The 17,214-nt window shown below is 41.5% G+C and overlaps 1 protein-coding gene across 1 annotated transcript; it reads left to right on the top strand.

The window, feature by feature from the left end:
* Positions 1-1,908: 1,908 nt before the first annotated feature.
* Positions 1,909-16,936, top strand: slc7a2 (solute carrier family 7 member 2). Its single transcript, XM_039813922.1, is given in 12 exon segments — positions 1,909-2,212; positions 3,567-3,947; positions 4,024-4,179; positions 4,956-5,121; positions 5,314-5,450; positions 6,177-6,399; positions 7,556-7,695; positions 12,186-12,245; positions 12,752-13,006; positions 13,097-13,263; positions 13,482-13,590; positions 14,393-16,936. Coding segments are annotated over 11 exon segments (1,971 nt in total). The 5' UTR covers positions 1,909-2,212; positions 3,567-3,577; the 3' UTR covers positions 14,581-16,936.
* Positions 16,937-17,214: the final 278 nt, after the last annotated feature.

Genomic DNA, 17,214 nt, shown 5'->3' with positions numbered 1-17,214 from the left:
ACAGAATTAGCGCATGTCAACAATAAGATACGGTGAGCCAGTGACTCCTTTCCATCCTTTCCATGGTTACAGTGCATGTATAAAAACTTGAAAGCTCATTGTGGTCCATGAGGATATCATGGAAAATAGTGCTGCAAGATATCAGGAAATTATGCAATATGCACTAGCATCGTTGAATACCGCAATAACAATTGACTTTGGATAAATAAAACATATTAAAGGGTACTCAGTTCTGCTTTGTCCATATTACACGGTCTGTAGAGGCGAGTTGTACTGCATTACACTGCTTTTAGTATAATGTATAATGTACAACACATTGCTTGTTGAATTAAAACAAACTGAAAGGAAATTATTTCCAACATTATTTTTATTGAACATTGAACTGAACACAGAAGGCACCATTAAAATAAAAGAACGATAGTTAGAGTTTAATATCCCATTTTTCTACTGATGCTCTCTTTCAACTAAGAAAAAAACCCTGAGTTTCTTTCGCAATGTGTCTATTGTGCAAGGTGATATTGTGATGATGATGAAAAAACGATTCATTGTGAAGCCCTAAAGGCAAATCACATGTGTAATCCTGATTTGTTTTCAAAACTGTTCATTGGGCATTTGCTACAGAAATGTATCATATATAAAATGGTGCTTCCAGATAGTCCATATGACAATAAATATCCAGTAATGAATATTGGTGGATGATTATGTTTATTATGTTTGTCAATTAATATTTCAAGATGCTTAACTTAACAATGTTATTCACCAGCTTCAATGATCTATTGCGTTGTGTTCATAAGCGCAGAGGACCCCTTTGTAAGTAGCAAAATACGCTTAAAGTCACAGGACAGTTTAGAAAATCCCTGTTTCTCAATTTCATGCTCTTCAGTCATTTTGTAATGTTAGTGCAGACTTTTGGTTGCATTTGTGTTAAATCTGATAAATGTATTTAGGTTCATTTTGTAGATCAATGTGTGAGTGTTTAAGACAAACAGCCAGTATTAACAGTAGTGTTTCCATCCTGCCCACCACTTAGGAAAACACTGGCTTTCCCATCAGCATGCAGGTCAGATAATCAACCCTGCAGCCAAGGTTTGGTGCGCGGTGGGCCATGATATTTGACTGCTTGGCTGGATGGACAAACTAAGAGAGAGCTGGCTGTTGTCATGCCGTCGAGTCTCTGCTCTGTGGATTGGACGGTGTTTCTAGCAGCAGCTGCCACCTTCCCACTGAGGTCTTAAGCTAGTTTGAGCTGGTCTTGGCAGACATTCTCTCCACTGCGAACTCAACCTTAGTTGTAATTCGCAGGCAGTGTTTGATGGAAAAATGTGCCTTTTTTTTTCTTCTTTTCTCCAAGAGCTCAAACTTGTAACTGAAGTTGCCGTGGAGATGCCAGGCTTTTGGCGGTACACCAAAGTGAGCTGTGCTGTTGATTTTGTAATATCCATGGGTCCAATAGCTCAGGGAACATTGAGCAATACCTGTCTTCCATTAGGAGGACTTAACCCCCCGGTACTGTAGTTCGTCCACCCTTCATTGACCAATCAGCACCCATGCTTTTAGCAGCACTCCTGTGGGCTGCACTGGGTAAACACAAGTGTCTGCCTCAATGTTTGTTAACGCCAGTTGCCTAACCATTTATCAGTAGTCAGTAAGCATCTGGGCAGCTGGGATCTGTGTGCATTAGAAGTTACACATTTTACCATCAAGATTCCTCCCTTTCTCTTCTCTGCCCGGCTGTGTGTGAGCCCATGGTGAGAGCTTATGGTGCAATGTTGTCTCCACAGAGTTTTACTCCCCCAAACCTCAAGCACGGAGGTGAAACAACCCCCCACCCTAATTCCCTGGGGCCCCCTCCTCCCCCCTTGCCTCCCTGCTCAGGGGACGTCACTCCCCTGGCAGCGGTGGGACTGGAGGCTGGAGTCTAGGGGCAAAGCGAGGGCAGATCCTATGAAGAAACTCTGAGAGGAGGCGTAAAAAGTACTGCTCTGCTCAGTGTACATACCAGCATATGAATAAGTGCTGAGCACAGTGCTGAAGCAGAGTTTCGAGGCAGCAGTTCATGGGAGCAGTGGATCTTATTTGACTTTTTACCTGCACTTCATGTGCAGCTGATCTGCTGTGCAAGCTGGAAAAAAACGCACTGACACTTCTGACAGCTTGTTTTTTTGGTGTCTGAACCTAGACCCTTCATATCCACGCAGAGTCATTCTAACAGGTAGGTGCATGTCTCTAATGAAATACAGTGTTTTTGCATACATTTAGAAAAACTAAAGCTGGAATTTAATAGTGAAAACCTCTGCAGTAGCTGTGAGCTGTTTGTGAACCGGCAGTCTTTGCAAAGAAATTCAACATGTTCAGTTTAAGATATGACCCAGATGTTGCTGTTACTGTACAATGTAAAACACACATGCGTGTATGGAATAATGATGCAGGTAACATCTTACATGACAGTATAAATGACTGTAATTTCTATTATCAGTTTCCAAAACTGAATTTTCACTTGGTTAAAATCTGATTGTCGTCTTCGCAATCTTCACTTTTTCATTCACTGTATTCTTGGAGGCACTGTATTACAGCCCACATTGTAATGTTAATGAGCTGTCACAACCAAAATTCACTTCCACCACACTTAAATGGGGGTCAATGCATATTTGGACGGTCGTCAGTGTTAATTTACAGTCAAGATAATCAAAGTTTTGGTTCAAAGAAGAAGCTTTCACTTCAAAAGCAAGCTAGAAACTATTCATTGGAGGGCATATTCCATTCCTCATTCATCTAATTGTATTCATGCAAACATGTTAGGCAGGATCTCACTAATGAAAAGAGACATTTTAGATACAAGACAACGAAAACAAAGACGACCTAGCAGTTTGTGCACTTTTTTTTTTTTTTAAATAATTAGTAAAGAGAGATACTGGAATGCCTTTGTTGTGTTCTCTTGGTGCATTCATGGACCCGTTATGAATGCAGCTCTTTGAGTACTTAGATCTGCACGATAATCCCAAACAATGGATTTTAATGGGACTCTTACTGTACTGTATGGACTTTACCATGCTGTAGCACTTGGCAGCATACTGAAAATGCACGCCATAGTTTGCAGAGTTAACATCCCTCTCAACAGTCCTAATCCCACCTTTAGTTGATCCACAAATGTTATGCAATACTGACAATTCAGCATTTTTTCTCTCTAGAGAACAAGCTGTAAGAGCTGTTTAAAATGAAAAGCAGGGGTGGAGTTGAAACTGTTTCACAATTCTTCTACTGAATAACAACATTTGAGTGCAAATATTGATGCTTAGAGAAAGAATAATAGTAATGATTGAGTGAGATTAAATTATTTCTTTACATGTGTCACAGGCCCTCATGCTGCATGTACACACACCTATCCAAATAGACCTTTTCGATCGATTCATCCAATCAAAAATATCCACTCATACCACAGAGCATGAATTTCATTAAGCATTACACTGTCATTTAAGTTCATGGCCGCCTGGCTAGACGCAAAAAGTGGGTCAGACCTACGCTGCACAGGTATTTTCAGTCTTTTCTTATCTCTTTCCCTCTGTCAGCAGGTGTCAACATGTTGGAGCAGGTTCTGTCATTCGGCCGCTCCCTGGTGCGCAGGAAAGTGGTCGACATGAGCAGCCTGGAGGACTCAAAGCTGTGCCGCTGCCTAGGAACCGTCGACCTCATCGCCCTAGGAGTTGGCAGCACTCTGGGTGCCGGCGTCTACGTCCTGGCCGGCGAGGTGGCAAAGGGCGACTCAGGCCCCAGCATAGTCATCTCCTTCTTAATTGCCGCCCTAGCCTCGGTCATGGCCGGCCTGTGTTACGCTGAGTTTGGCGCACGCGTCCCCAAGACCGGCTCTGCTTACCTTTATAGCTATGTGACTGTAGGAGAGATCTGGGCCTTCATCACGGGTTGGAACCTCATTCTCTCCTATGTGATTGGTGAGTTAGGGACAGTCTTTGAATATTTAAAGAAAATGCTGATTCTTCATGGTTTCTCTTTTTTATTTTATCACAGGTACCTCCTCAGTTGCCAGGGCTTGGAGTGGCACATTTGATGAAATCATAGGGGGACACATAGAGGTATTCTGTAAGAACTACTTCAGAATGAACTCTCCTGGTTTGGCTCAGTACCCTGACTTCTTTGCCGTCTGCCTGATACTGCTGCTTTCTGGTAAGACAGCAAATGAAAGCTTAAAATCCTAAGGTCGATTATGAAACGGAAATTAGGATCGGTGCATGATGTTTAACACAGCCATCTTTCATGAGCCACAGCTGGAATAATCCAATAAAGAGATGGCAGGACACAGGATAAGTGCTTTATGGAGCAGACCACATTCCCCACCTTCTGTTTTTAAAACTCCCTGATCATCCTGCCAGTCTTCAGCAGCACACCGCTTCGCTTTCCCACAGTCACACACAATCACATCTGGGAACTGCTTAGTGCAACTACAGTTGGATTACAACCTCAGGTCACTGAGAAGCTGCACTGTAGTAACTGAGGGTTTAGGATTGTCAGTAGCTGTTTATGACTTGGAGTACTTTATTTTCATTTCCTGTGGTCAGATTCATGACAGTCCAGGGATTTCAACTGGACATTAAATTCCACCTTAATGACCCTCCAGCTCAAACTTAAAATGTTATCACGTGTTGCATCCATTGGACTGCCAATGCAATGATTCTCACTGTGAAGCCTTACAGAACTGCAGTACTCTTGTTCATATGTAAGATGTTTAAAATGCATCAAGTGCCAGTGTTTTTTTAAAAAGGTATTAGGTTTCTGGGTTAAGTGGCACAACTCGATAATATTATCAATGAATTATAACGATGACACACATTGCAACTACTTGACAGATAAAATATAGATTGAAGTATTGCTGGCATTTCAATCAAACTACAACAGACAGCAAAGTAGTGTTATGAACTCTATTGCCCATTTGCTCATCTTAGGACTCCTGTCGTTTGGCGTGAAGGAGTCAGCCTGGGTCAATAAAGTCTTCACGTCAATCAACGTGCTCGTACTCTTGTTCGTCATCATCTCCGGCTTCGTCAAAGGAGACACACACAACTGGAAGATAACTGAAGAATCCCTTATAAATGTCACCATAGTTACAAGGTAATGTATTCATGTAACTATTACAGTAATATGTTTGTAAAGCCCATTAATGCAAAGCTGTTCCCTAAACTACATGCAAAACATAGCTATCAGTAGTACTATTAGTCTGGTTTGTTTGTGTTAATGCAGTGCTAAGAAATTGCACACACAAGGCAGCAGTGGTCAAACTTCTCATTTCTATTTATGTTGCAGGAACTTGACGGTGACGGCCAACGTGAGCAGTGATTATGGAGTCGGAGGATTTATGCCCTACGGCTTCAGTGGGACCTTAGCTGGGGCTGCCACCTGCTTTTATGCTTTTGTTGGATTTGACTGCATTGCAACTACAGGTGAGCCAGTGATAGGTTGGGATTTAGTGTGACTTCCTCGAAGCTCAATGCAGGGGCGGAGCCAAACATTGTAAACATTCAAGGCTCAGCACAACCCTAGAGGGGGGTCTGGGGGCATGCTCAAATTACAGCAGCTATATGCACTATTTTTCAGGCTATTTGGTTATTGAATGCCTACAAATCTGTACATCATTTGGGAGAAACATGATAGTTACAAAGAAAAAGAATCACAGCCAACATCCTTTTTTGTATCTGTCTTCATCATTCTGAAACTGTCTTCATCATTCTGAAACACAACAAATGTTGAGGATGACTCATTTTCACTCTTGCCACCTGAAGAGAGGTAAACATTTTCATCTATTTTTAAGTTACATAACAGATGTATGGTAAGAATTTGGCGTAAACAGCATTTCTAATTATGAAACAAAGGCAATATTTCCCTAGTAAATTTATTTCATTTATATAGCAAGTTTATTTTATTTATATAGAATTTTAAAGGAAACGAGTTTGCACCGAAGTGCTTCACAAAGACAAAAAGAAGACAGAGCAATCAATAGAACTTTAGATCTATTAATTTGCCGGTTCAGTCAAAGAGACTGAGGGTAAATGACACAAAGTTGAAGTTAAGATTCGGGGGCTTTACGTTGAGCCAGTGGCGGACTGAGGCCACGCCCTTAGTCCGCCACTGGCTCAACGTAAAGATATTTGTGTATCTGTGTGTGACAGGCGAGGAGGTGAAGAACCCTCAGAGAGCCATTCCCATCGGCATCGTGGTGTCACTGACCGTGTGTTTCCTGGCGTACTTTGGCGTGTCAGCCGCACTCACGCTGATGATGCCCTACTACCTGCTGGACGAGAAGAGTCCTCTGCCCATGGCTTTTGAATATGTGGACTGGGGCCCTGCAAAATATGTGGTCGCTGCAGGTTCACTGTGTGCCCTCTCCACCAGGTAACCACTGGATTTCCTTTGGTGTAATAAGTTGAGCGCAAAATATCAATATTCATGGTAGACGAAAGCATACTGTATTTGAGTCAGCAGAATTTATAATGACTTTAATTTCTGATCGATGTGCATGCTATAAATGGGTGACAATGGTGAGGGAGATCTGGGCAAAAGTTCTGACCACATATCTCTGTCTATCTGTCTTATAATTGGATTGATTCGTATTGCTTAATGGGACATAGTGGGCGCAGTGCTTGATTCTCTCTATTTTCAGAGACCTGCATGTGTTTGTGATATACGATTTATAATTAAAGTATCATAAATAAGGCTGTCTTTAAACAAGATATTGGTTTGACTTAATGCCGTCTTACTTTCCTGAAGGTTTGATCTATTAGTTCCCTCTTTTTTTCCATCAAAAAACACTGGTGGATATCAGTGACCATCTTATCCCATGGTCTGCACTCATGTGCATATTATCAAATTTGACTCAAAACAATACAGTTTTGGATAAGTCAGTCAATTGGCGTTTAGGCTGTCATTTCGGAGTCTGCCCTTTGGCAGTTGTTTTCACACTGCTACCATTTGTGAAAGCCCTTTGGCAGACATTGTGGTGCTTTTATATGCTTGAACTAAATGTTTACACTCCTGAGAAATGGATTCACTCAAGGGCACCTGAACACCCTACAATTCAACTCCAAACTGGCTCTCAAAACTGAGAAAAACAACAAAAAATCTATTTTTAAACATTCAAATTTAACTGTCTAAAGACACTGGTGATATGTAATTTGCCTGTTCAAACTGTTCAATCTATTATATTCCATTGATTTAATTGATTTGTGCGAAAAGCAATACATTATGCTATGTGCAGGAGTTCCAACAGGAAAGAAAGACACTCATTGACTTTAATCATGCTCTTAAGCTTTGATGATGTGATTGTTGGTGTAAATGTGTGTGGTTTTGTGTGTGTGTGTGTGTGTGTGTGTGTGTGTGTGTGTGTGTGTGTGTGTGTGTGTGTGTGTGTGTGTGTGTGTGTGTGTGTGTGTGTGTGTGTGTGTGTGTGTGTGTGTGTGTGTGTGTGTGTGTGTGTGTGTGTGTGTGTCTGTCTGTGTTTGGGACTTTTGATTAACGTGTTGGTCTTGCATGTCTCTGCTGTCTCATGCAGTCTGCTGGGCTCCATTTTCCCCATGCCTCGTGTAATCTATGCTATGGCACAGGATGGGGTGCTTTTCAAAGTCTTAGCCCGAATCAATCCTAAGACGAAGACCCCACTTATTGCCACTATGACATCTGGTGTAGTAGCAGGTGAGAGCCGGGGAGAGTCCAGGGAGATTCCTGCTAATCTTTCTCCACCAAACAACTGTGAAAGACACAGTCAAAGATGCAGACATTTTTTTGTTTTTTTTCTTCCCAAAATTGACCCACCCTTTAACACTTCCAGTTTGTAGGAGGTTTTCCCTCAATGTACACATGTTGTTCTTTCACAGTTGTGCAGGTGTCATGTTTTCTTTCCCAGAATGCCCTCAACGTAACCATGAACCCTCTTCTCCCTAGCCTGTTGGGTTCCATGTTCCCTCTGCCACGCATTCTCTTTGCCATGGCACGAGATGGAATTTTGTTCAGTTTTATGTCCAAAGTGAGTAAGCGGCAGTCTCCTGTAGCTGCCACCATGGCGGCAGGTACCACTGCGGGTAAGCTCCCGAGACAAGGACTCGTATATATCATGGGGTTGTATTGTGGACTTGTTTGTTTGCTTTTTATCTATGCACGTTGGTGATGCTGGTACTTGCATGTTAAAGTTGGTGATGGTGTTTCCAAAAGCATGTGAGAAAACATTAGAAACATTGTTAAAGTGCTCATATTATGCTTTTTCCCTTTCCTTTATTGTGTTATATATCTATATATATATATATATATATATATATATATATATATATATATAGATACATAACACAATATATCTATATATATATATAGATATACGTTATAGGTTTACAAAGTGAAAAAGCCCAAAGTCCCCCCCAAAGGGACTTACCATCTCCAACAGAAAACACTGTTCACCAACTGCTCCAAACAGCTCTATTGTAGTCCAGCCTTTACTTCAGAGACAAGCATGGTCACTTTGGAACACACGTTATAATGCTCGCCTAGCTGCTAGCGTGGCACGCCCTCATACTCTGCTTCTGACTGGCTAGTAGTCCTTACGTAGGTACTGTCAGGGCACGCTGTCATACTCTGCTTCTGACTGGCTAGTAGTCCTTACCTAGCTACTGTCAGGGCACGCCCTCATACTCTGCTTCTGACTGGCTAGTAGTCCTTACCTAGGTACTCTCAGGGCACGCCGTCATACTCTGCTTCTGACTGGCTAGTAGTCCTTACCTAGCTACTGAGCATGTGCAACTCCCAATAAAGATGGAACAGAAGCAAAGAGTATAGAAGTACTCAATACTCAATAGAACGTTGTGTTGCGTTCCGTCCAAGATGGCGGAGCTGCACTCAATAGAACGTTCCATTGCAAGCTGCAGCTCGGTCATGGGTGCGTTTGTTGCAATGGAACGTTCTAAAGAGTGCAGCTCTGCCATCTTGGACTGAACGCAACACAACGTTCTATTGAGTTTCGCCTCTTGTTACTTCTATACTCTTTGACAGAAGTGAGATGTCTCACTCTGTGCTAAAACAGAGAGCTCAACACACAGGGTGAAAAGAGGAGCTACCACAAAAATCTGGTGTTTTTTGAAAATTAAACCATGTAAACCTATTCTGATACAACCTCTAAATACAAATATGAACCTGAAAATGAGTACAATATGAGCACTTTAAAGCTGATACATTTGGCTTTTAGTCACTTTTCTAAATATAAAAAGAGAGAATAAGCTACGGGACGGTAAAGCTACTGTAACTAAAAGTACTGTCTCATCTAACTCTTGCCAAGAAAGCGAATAAACGAATTTCCCAAAATGTCAAATTATTCCTTTAAATCTACTTCCATGTCATTAAATTGTTGATTAAGAATTGTTAACAGTTACAGGAAAGCCTACTGTACAATTTTTCTGTTAAAATGCAATCCAAAAAAAGCTTTAATTTTTTTTACAGAACATGGTCACCACATTGGACAGCGTCACTGTTCATGATCATGTACTATTTTAAAGCTATAGTGTGTAGAATTCTAAGTAATGACAACACCACTGTTGTTGCATCCACATGATACAAGCCTTCCGTAATTGCGCACGTGCCCCCACCCCGCCTCCACAAGGAGGATTAAAAAATAACATGATGGACTATTCAGAAGAGGTCATTATCTTCACTCGAGCTTCTGTGCACCAAAGTCATCGGACGACACAATCTTCTGAACATAGCCATGCTGAGAAATATACAGAGAGAGTTTTGTAGAGCTGATAGTTAATTATCTTTGTAGCAACTCATTTGGCAATGGCTTGAATGTAACGGACGTTCATTAATTTAACAAATAATTATGCATTAAAGCTTTAAGAGTTACCTTTGTAGTCATTTCACATCCACTTGACAATATTTTAAGAGCCACTTATCACCTACTTTATTCTTACTGGCAATTTCCACTGGTTGCGGAATGGTTGCAGAATGGCTGCGGAACGGCTCCGGAATGGCTCCGGAACGGCGGACGCCGGAGCGCTCCGCATCAATTCAGCACAATTCAGATTGTACGGGACAGGAAGTCGAGCACAGAAACATCTCGTGGGTCCTCATGACTTCAGCTGTCAGTCATGGCCGCAGCCGTTCTGCAACAAATCCGGACCTGGTGGGTATTGACGGACGGCAGAGCACGGAACCCGTTCTGCAGCGGAGCCGTTCCGCAACCATTGGAAATTAGGAGTTAGTTATTGCTTCAGTGCATTACCTTCTCACCTTGCTGCAGTGATGTAGAAGTGTACTCCAGGGTGTAGTTACAGTTGGAACAGAATACAATTCTGACCACACAGTGAAACAAAATTTAAACTTTCTACCTTCAAAATTAAAGAAGAAATACAGATAAAATAAATAAAGGACGTAGCAGCATAGACTTCACCAATTGGTTTGTGGACTGTTGTTTTGAATCCTTGAGTTTGGATGACGCAGCCAAGCCAGTGTTGTTTTGCAATGGCGCTGAGCCAAAATAAACGCTAAACTAAATGCTAAAGTGGAAAATCTGCATATACGGCGGTTCAGAAAATCGTCAAAATCTTTTAATGTCGGCGTGCGACCACACCCTAAAGCATGCCCTGTTTTATTGTCTATTTTCCTGTGAGTGGGACCATTATTTTCCAAAACGAACATCATGCTGTATCGAAGAAGACTTGAAAGTAGCGATTGAGACCATAAACTCATCATGAAAATGTTTACTGAGGTAATAAATTAAAGGCAGAAGTAGGGTCATTTTCCCATAGACAGTATAAGAAATGGACATAGCGATGCCATATACTTCGACGGAGACCAGTGAAGTCACTTTTCCGTACTGCGCAGCCTCCAACTGAGCTTGAAGACGTAGATGTGACGTGAGTAACCTGTCTGAAAGTGTGAAGTCTTCTGGTAGCTGTGCCAAGAGAAATCTCAATCATTCCCAATCTTGCAGAGACAGAGAGCGTAGGTATATGTAAGGAGATAACATAGGCACAGGCTAATTATTGCTAACTAAAATGCTAGTTAACTTAAACAGCTAATGTGAGTCGTAATTGCCTGCGAGCTTCTCCTGTACTATACGGTAATTTCTCTACTGTACGACAGTAAGTCGCGTGGTTATGACACATCGTTAGACTATTTTTACAAAAACGTCTTCTACGGAGCCATAACGTGAGGTACAAGGTAATGGAGCCTTTTATACATTGTCGTTTTTCTTTAGAAATAAACAATCGACAAATAGAGTCTTTAAACGCTTCAGATGTAAAGTTATTCGCTGTCAAAGTGACGCAAAAATGAATGGCAGTCAATGGGATGCTAACGGGAGGTGATGGCTTGTTAGCCTCAGAATCTCCCCACAGGAGGTACGCTTTCCGGATGCTTGCTTACCCCCTTGTTTTTCTCATAGACCTCTATAGAAACTGACTTCCTTTTGCAACCAGTGGAGTCGCCCCCTACTGGATATTAGATAGAACGCAGGTTAAAGGCACTTCCACATTGGCTTCACTTTTCAGACTAGAAGCTTGGTCCATTAATATAGATACTGAAGAACAGTTGGCCTTTGGGGACTGATGTGGTGCTCATACATTGTTACAAACATCTACTTCTAAAGCTTACGATATGGTGAAGTATGTGGTTGCAGCAGGCAGATGTGAACCCTGGGAGGGACCTGTAACACACCAACTCTCCTAGAGCACAGCCCATGAACTGTGCAACTGGTAGAACTGGGAGCAGCGGACATACCACCACCTTGTGTTTGAACCTGTGCTGCTGAGATCAGCTCCATACTGGAGTCTGGTGCTGAGATACAAGAGAGCGAACGCCGCAGTGTATCTCACATCAAATATTTCTCGTAATGGAGATGATTACAGCTGTCAGCCAATGAAAACATTTAGCTCTTTGGGGTCTTTTTTATTATGAAAACATGTCTGCATGAAGTTTTCTTTGCATCTGTTCGTGTTCATGTGCATTTGTTTGATGGTGCAGCTTTTCCATTTATAATTGCTAGACTATTATTGGTGTGGATGTAAATGCTTTTTAGTGTATGTTGTGAGAATGATTGCTCCAGTAATCAGAGGTGATCATATTTCTTGCATAAATGTTTATTTGTAAAAGGGAAAGTGTTTATGGTAATTGCATATTTTTGATTTTTTTGCTTGCTATAGCCATCATGGCCTTCCTGTTCGACCTAAAAGCTCTGGTTGACATGATGTCCATTGAAACTTTGCCTATTGGGTGGTTTTTTTTTTTTTTTTTTTTTTTTGGGGGTGTTTTTTCTTTTAGAAATCTTATTTGGCGAACATTGCGAAACAGCCCTTATAGCGTTCCTAAAAGCCCACAGGCCCCGTTGGTGTAACACGCGCCTTGTGTTATTGCATCACATTGGTGATGTAAGAGCTGTGAATGCTCCCATTGTAGGAACATGAAGGGGCTGCTTGAGCGAATGAAGGTGTTCATTTATGTTCCTGTAGGCTACTTACTTTTAAAACTCTGGACCTGCCGTACACTTCTGCCGGTTGCACCGAAGTGACTCATCACCACAGTCGCAGTAAACACAGACACAGTGTTCGTTCCCTGATTTAAACATTTATTTATACGCCTCAGTTGTTTTGTAAAGTAAAACCAAACCACCCTAAACTATTTCACAAAGAAAGGGGTTTTGTAGCTGTATAAAGAGTAGCGTTCATAGACACTAAAAACATTGAACATGTGAAAATGAAATGAAATGAAATGCAGACTTATGATCTTTAACCCTTGACGCCTCCGCGGTCCAGGTACCAGCCAGATGGAGTCCTAGAGCGGCGGGCAGGCACCGGTGAGAGGGACTACCTGTCCTCTGTGGAGGGTGAGTCTGAACTGACAGAGTCGGAGTCCCACCTAAACATGCTGAAGGGTGGCAGCTCCACCCTGCAGACTGTCCTGCACCCTCCCGCCTCACCCTCTGAGCATTCCTCCAGTGTGGTCAACATGTCCGTCTGTGTGCTAGGTAAGCAGGCCAGGTTAAAAAAAAAATGTTATGGGACAAAAGACGTCAGAATTAAGTGTGTGTGTGTGTGTGTGTGTTTTTAAACCCCAGTGCTGGTAGTGTGCGTGGTCAGCTATCTCACCACGTACCACATCTACTCCATCCTTGGTATGGAGGTGTGGATCCTGGCGTCGCTGTCTGTGTGTCTCCTCATCTTCAGCGGCTGCGTCTTCATGGTCTGCCGACAGCCTCAGACCAGCACCAAGGTCTCCTTCATGGTGCGTGTCAGCTCAATGAGAGCACCGTTTTAATTCAATTTTATTTATGGTGTCAAATCATAACAGGAGGTATCTCAGGACACTTTACAGATAAAGTAGGTCTAGACCACACTCGATAATTTACAAAGACCCAACACTTTTCATACCTGCATTATGGGATGAGACTGATCCGATGCAAATACATTGATGGTGGATTCTTCTGCTTGCTGCCATCGCAGGTTCCCCTTCTGCCTTTTCTGCCCATTCTGAGCATATTTGTCAATATTTACCTCATGGTTCAGCTGAGTGGAGATACCTGGATACGTTTCTCCGTGTGGATGGCTGTTGGTGAGTGCCTTTTAACTACTGGTCCGAACATTCAACCCATTGCGAACATTTAGAGGAGTAGCTTGACATTTTTGGAAATATGCGTAAGAGTTAGATGAGAAGATCAATACCACTCTCACTTGTATGTTAAATATGAATCTAAAAGCAGAGATGGTTAGCTTAGCTTAGCATATAGAATGGAAATGGGGAAACCGCTAGCCTGGCTCTGTCCAAAGGTACTCTGTCTCTGCCGGGACCAGTGACGAGTGACCAGAGATGTTTTTCACACTTAGGTTTATGTACAGATTAAACAAACATACAAGATTTAACATGTTAATGAATGAGCTTTAGAGGTGCTGGTAGATGGATTTTGTCGTTATTTTTCGTACAAGCTAAGCTAAACTAACTCAACTAAACTCTCCTGTCTGTAGCTTCATATTTAGTGAACATATGAGAGCTGTATTGATGTTCTCATCTAAAAACATTTGCCAAAATGTCAAACTTTACTAGGGCTGCCCCTGCTTAGTCAATTAGTCGACTAAGATTTCTTTAGTCAATTAGTCTTTTTTTTTTGCTTATTTATTCTTTGTAAGAGAAATGCAATCTGCAATTGTATTGCGCTTTTCTGCTCTTAAAGACCACTCAAAGCACACATATCTTTTAAATTAAAAAAATTTAATCAACTTATCAATTATCACCAGCAAAATCATATGAGTGTTAGTCGACACTTCTTTAGTCAAGCCCTAAACTTCACCCTCTAAGATGTGATGCCTTAGCCAGTGTTTTTTTTAGTACCTCATATCTCCTTTAACACTTTTCTCAGGCTTCCTGATCTACTTTGGCTACGGAATGTGGCACAGTGTGGAGCGCCAGCGCAAACTCCAGGGTCCTTTAAACAGCAGCAGCACCCAGAAACACAACAAGACAGGCGGGGAGAAGCCGGTTGGTGTGGGTGCAGCGGGAAAAGACCAGGATAGTTTGATTTGCCCAGAAAAGACCAGCCGGTGTTAGAGTGAAAGATTCTGTGAGGTGACAGATGCATAAAAGCACCCAGCAGCTCTGCCTTGATGCACCTGTTCACACAGCTTCACCATGTGTGCGTCAGTCACAAACACATTCTGTCTGCGATGGCAGCGTCAGTACTCTGAATCAGCGGCCACACGATGGGGAGCCGCTCCGTCACTGTGATGGATCCACATCCCGTTAGGTCCCATTGCGCTTCATGGACAGCATGGAGGCAGAATTGAAAGGACAGGTAACACACTGGAGGGTGATGATCATTTTTCTTTAACACTGAAGCAGCTGATACAAGACTGCAGCAACGCTTTTCTCTTTCATTATGGACTTTTTAGTACATGACACACATTTTGTCTTTTCTGTTAATTGTTGCATTTTAAACAGGTTTGTACGAGTGTTTTAAAAAAAAAAGAGTAAAGTCTTGAAAATCTGTGTTATCCATTTAACAGTATTATTAGATTTCATTGCACCAATTATGTACTACTATTAAGAGTAATTGTCTTTGACATAAGTGTAGGATGCTGAAAAAGAACCAACATTAGTTAAAGATATGCTGCCAATCATAAAGTTGAAATATATTTTAGAGCTATTTTGTGCAGAATTGTTTTTATTTGCATACATGTGAAATTGGGATTATATGTATAAAAACACCATCAAGACGCCGCCACATTTAGACACAATGTACAACATGTCAAATAGTTTTGTCGGCACTTAACATGTTACCACTCGGCTAATAGAAGTAGGCCATAAGTGCTGGTGGAGAATGTCAGGCTTTTGTAGGTGTTATGTAACAGATCATATCAATCTTTGCTGTACTTATTGAGGTAGCTGTAGCTGTTGTGGTGGCTTCATCCAGGACAGGTTTACTTTTTTTTTCTTTTTTTTTTGCTTGGGTTTGTTTTATCTACGAACTGTTATAATCTGAATATGAAGATTGTTATTTGATACGGAACTTTACTCCAAATGTATTTTTAGTAGTAGTATCTTTCTATCAGATAACATCTTGCTGTATTTTCCTGTTTGTCTGATACGTTGTGCTATTTTGATACAGTTACAGACATGCTGTTATTATAACCTTCATGAAATGATTATCTCTTAAGCAGAGTACTTTGCCACCTAACAAGAAGCACAACAATTAATGACAAGTTAAAGGGGTTCCGCCATCCATTCCGACATACCCCCACTCCGACATTGAGGTCTAATTGTCGGAGTGGCGGCACTTCCATTCTTTTCAAACCCACGACTCTGACAATTTTTGTTTCCATTAGGGTTAGGGTTAGGGATTAGGGTTAGGGAATAGCAGCATGTTGGAATAGCGGCATGTCTGAATAGAAGCATGTCGGAGTGGCGGCATGTCGGACTAGCAGTGTGTATCCAAGTTAAAGTATTACTGTATATAAACAAAGGTATGTCTTGCCACATCATTTAGATGAATTGGGGCATTTATTTTAGGTTTCTTCTCTTGTGTTCAGTGTCTTTCTTCAAAGCCTGGAGTCTGTGATGCTTTATAACCGGCTTGTACTGAACTGCATGAAGATTCAGTGCTTACATTCTTTCCTCTGAGCTTTTCAGGGCCCACCCTTGTAAGGCTCAGTGAGCTCTAGTTAAAAGTAAAAACATGTTTGCTGTACTGCCAGTTTTTACACCAATCCTACACTCGCTGAACCTAGGGGTTAATAACATATGTGTACAGAGTCAAACGTTCTCTGGGATATGTTTTCAAGCTAATCGAATGTGTCTCTAGCTTTAAACAAGCTACCGCAAACAGGTGGTTAGCTGCTTTATGATCTATCTTTTTAATAAACTGTCTGTACACTTACAAAGTTCTGAATGTTTCGGTTTACATGTAGGGACTCTCATTATGCTACCGTTGAAGTGTGGTGCTATTTTGAGCCTTGTGGTATAAAACAGCGATATACCATTTGCCCCGAAAGCTAGCGTTAGCAGCTAACCACCGATTTGCGTTAGCTTGTTTCAAGCTAGAGACACAGTTGATTAGCATGAAAACATATGCCAGAGAACGTTTGACTCGGTACACATATGTTATTAACCCCTAGGTTCATTTTGCGTTGAAATAGTCCTTTAAGCGGCCACATACTGAGGCTGTAGGATGTTGGGGATTGATGGGTTGATATGTGCAGTGTGGTGGTTTAAATGAATGTGGAACAAATACAGAAGCTAGTCTCAGCAGGAGTAATGTAAGGTGAGGTTCTACTACACTGAACCTCTACATTAATAGTGTAGAGTCTTCCAGTGAGGTTACAGGCTATAAAGTACATAGAAGTAACCATGATGTCAGTATCATTTGTTACCAACTGCAGACTAGTACAATAAATGTATTTTCCAGTAAGACCGTGTTTGGTGTTTATTTTATTTTTTATTACCACAGAAGAAGCGCTTGCGTTTTAATTCCATTCGTCTTAGTTAGCAGGATCTCTAAAAAAGCACTTCTCTCAATGAAATCTGGTGAAAGGTTAGGCCATGAATCAACGAACTGATTCATTTTTAAGGTCGATGTTGCCATCATGTGGCCATTTTGAAAGGACATAGAAGCATGTATTTTTTTGTGTTTCTGCTAAATGTTTCGTTCAGTCCAATACAGTCCAGATCCAGAAATCCAGAAATTTC

The sequence above is a fragment of the Perca fluviatilis genome, chromosome 10 (assembly GCF_010015445.1).
Source record: "Perca fluviatilis chromosome 10, GENO_Pfluv_1.0, whole genome shotgun sequence".
Classification (NCBI taxonomy): Eukaryota; Metazoa; Chordata; class Actinopteri; order Perciformes; family Percidae; genus Perca; species Perca fluviatilis.
The sequence above is the reverse complement of the archived record's forward strand: the minus strand, read 5'-3'. Positions and strand labels throughout refer to the sequence as shown.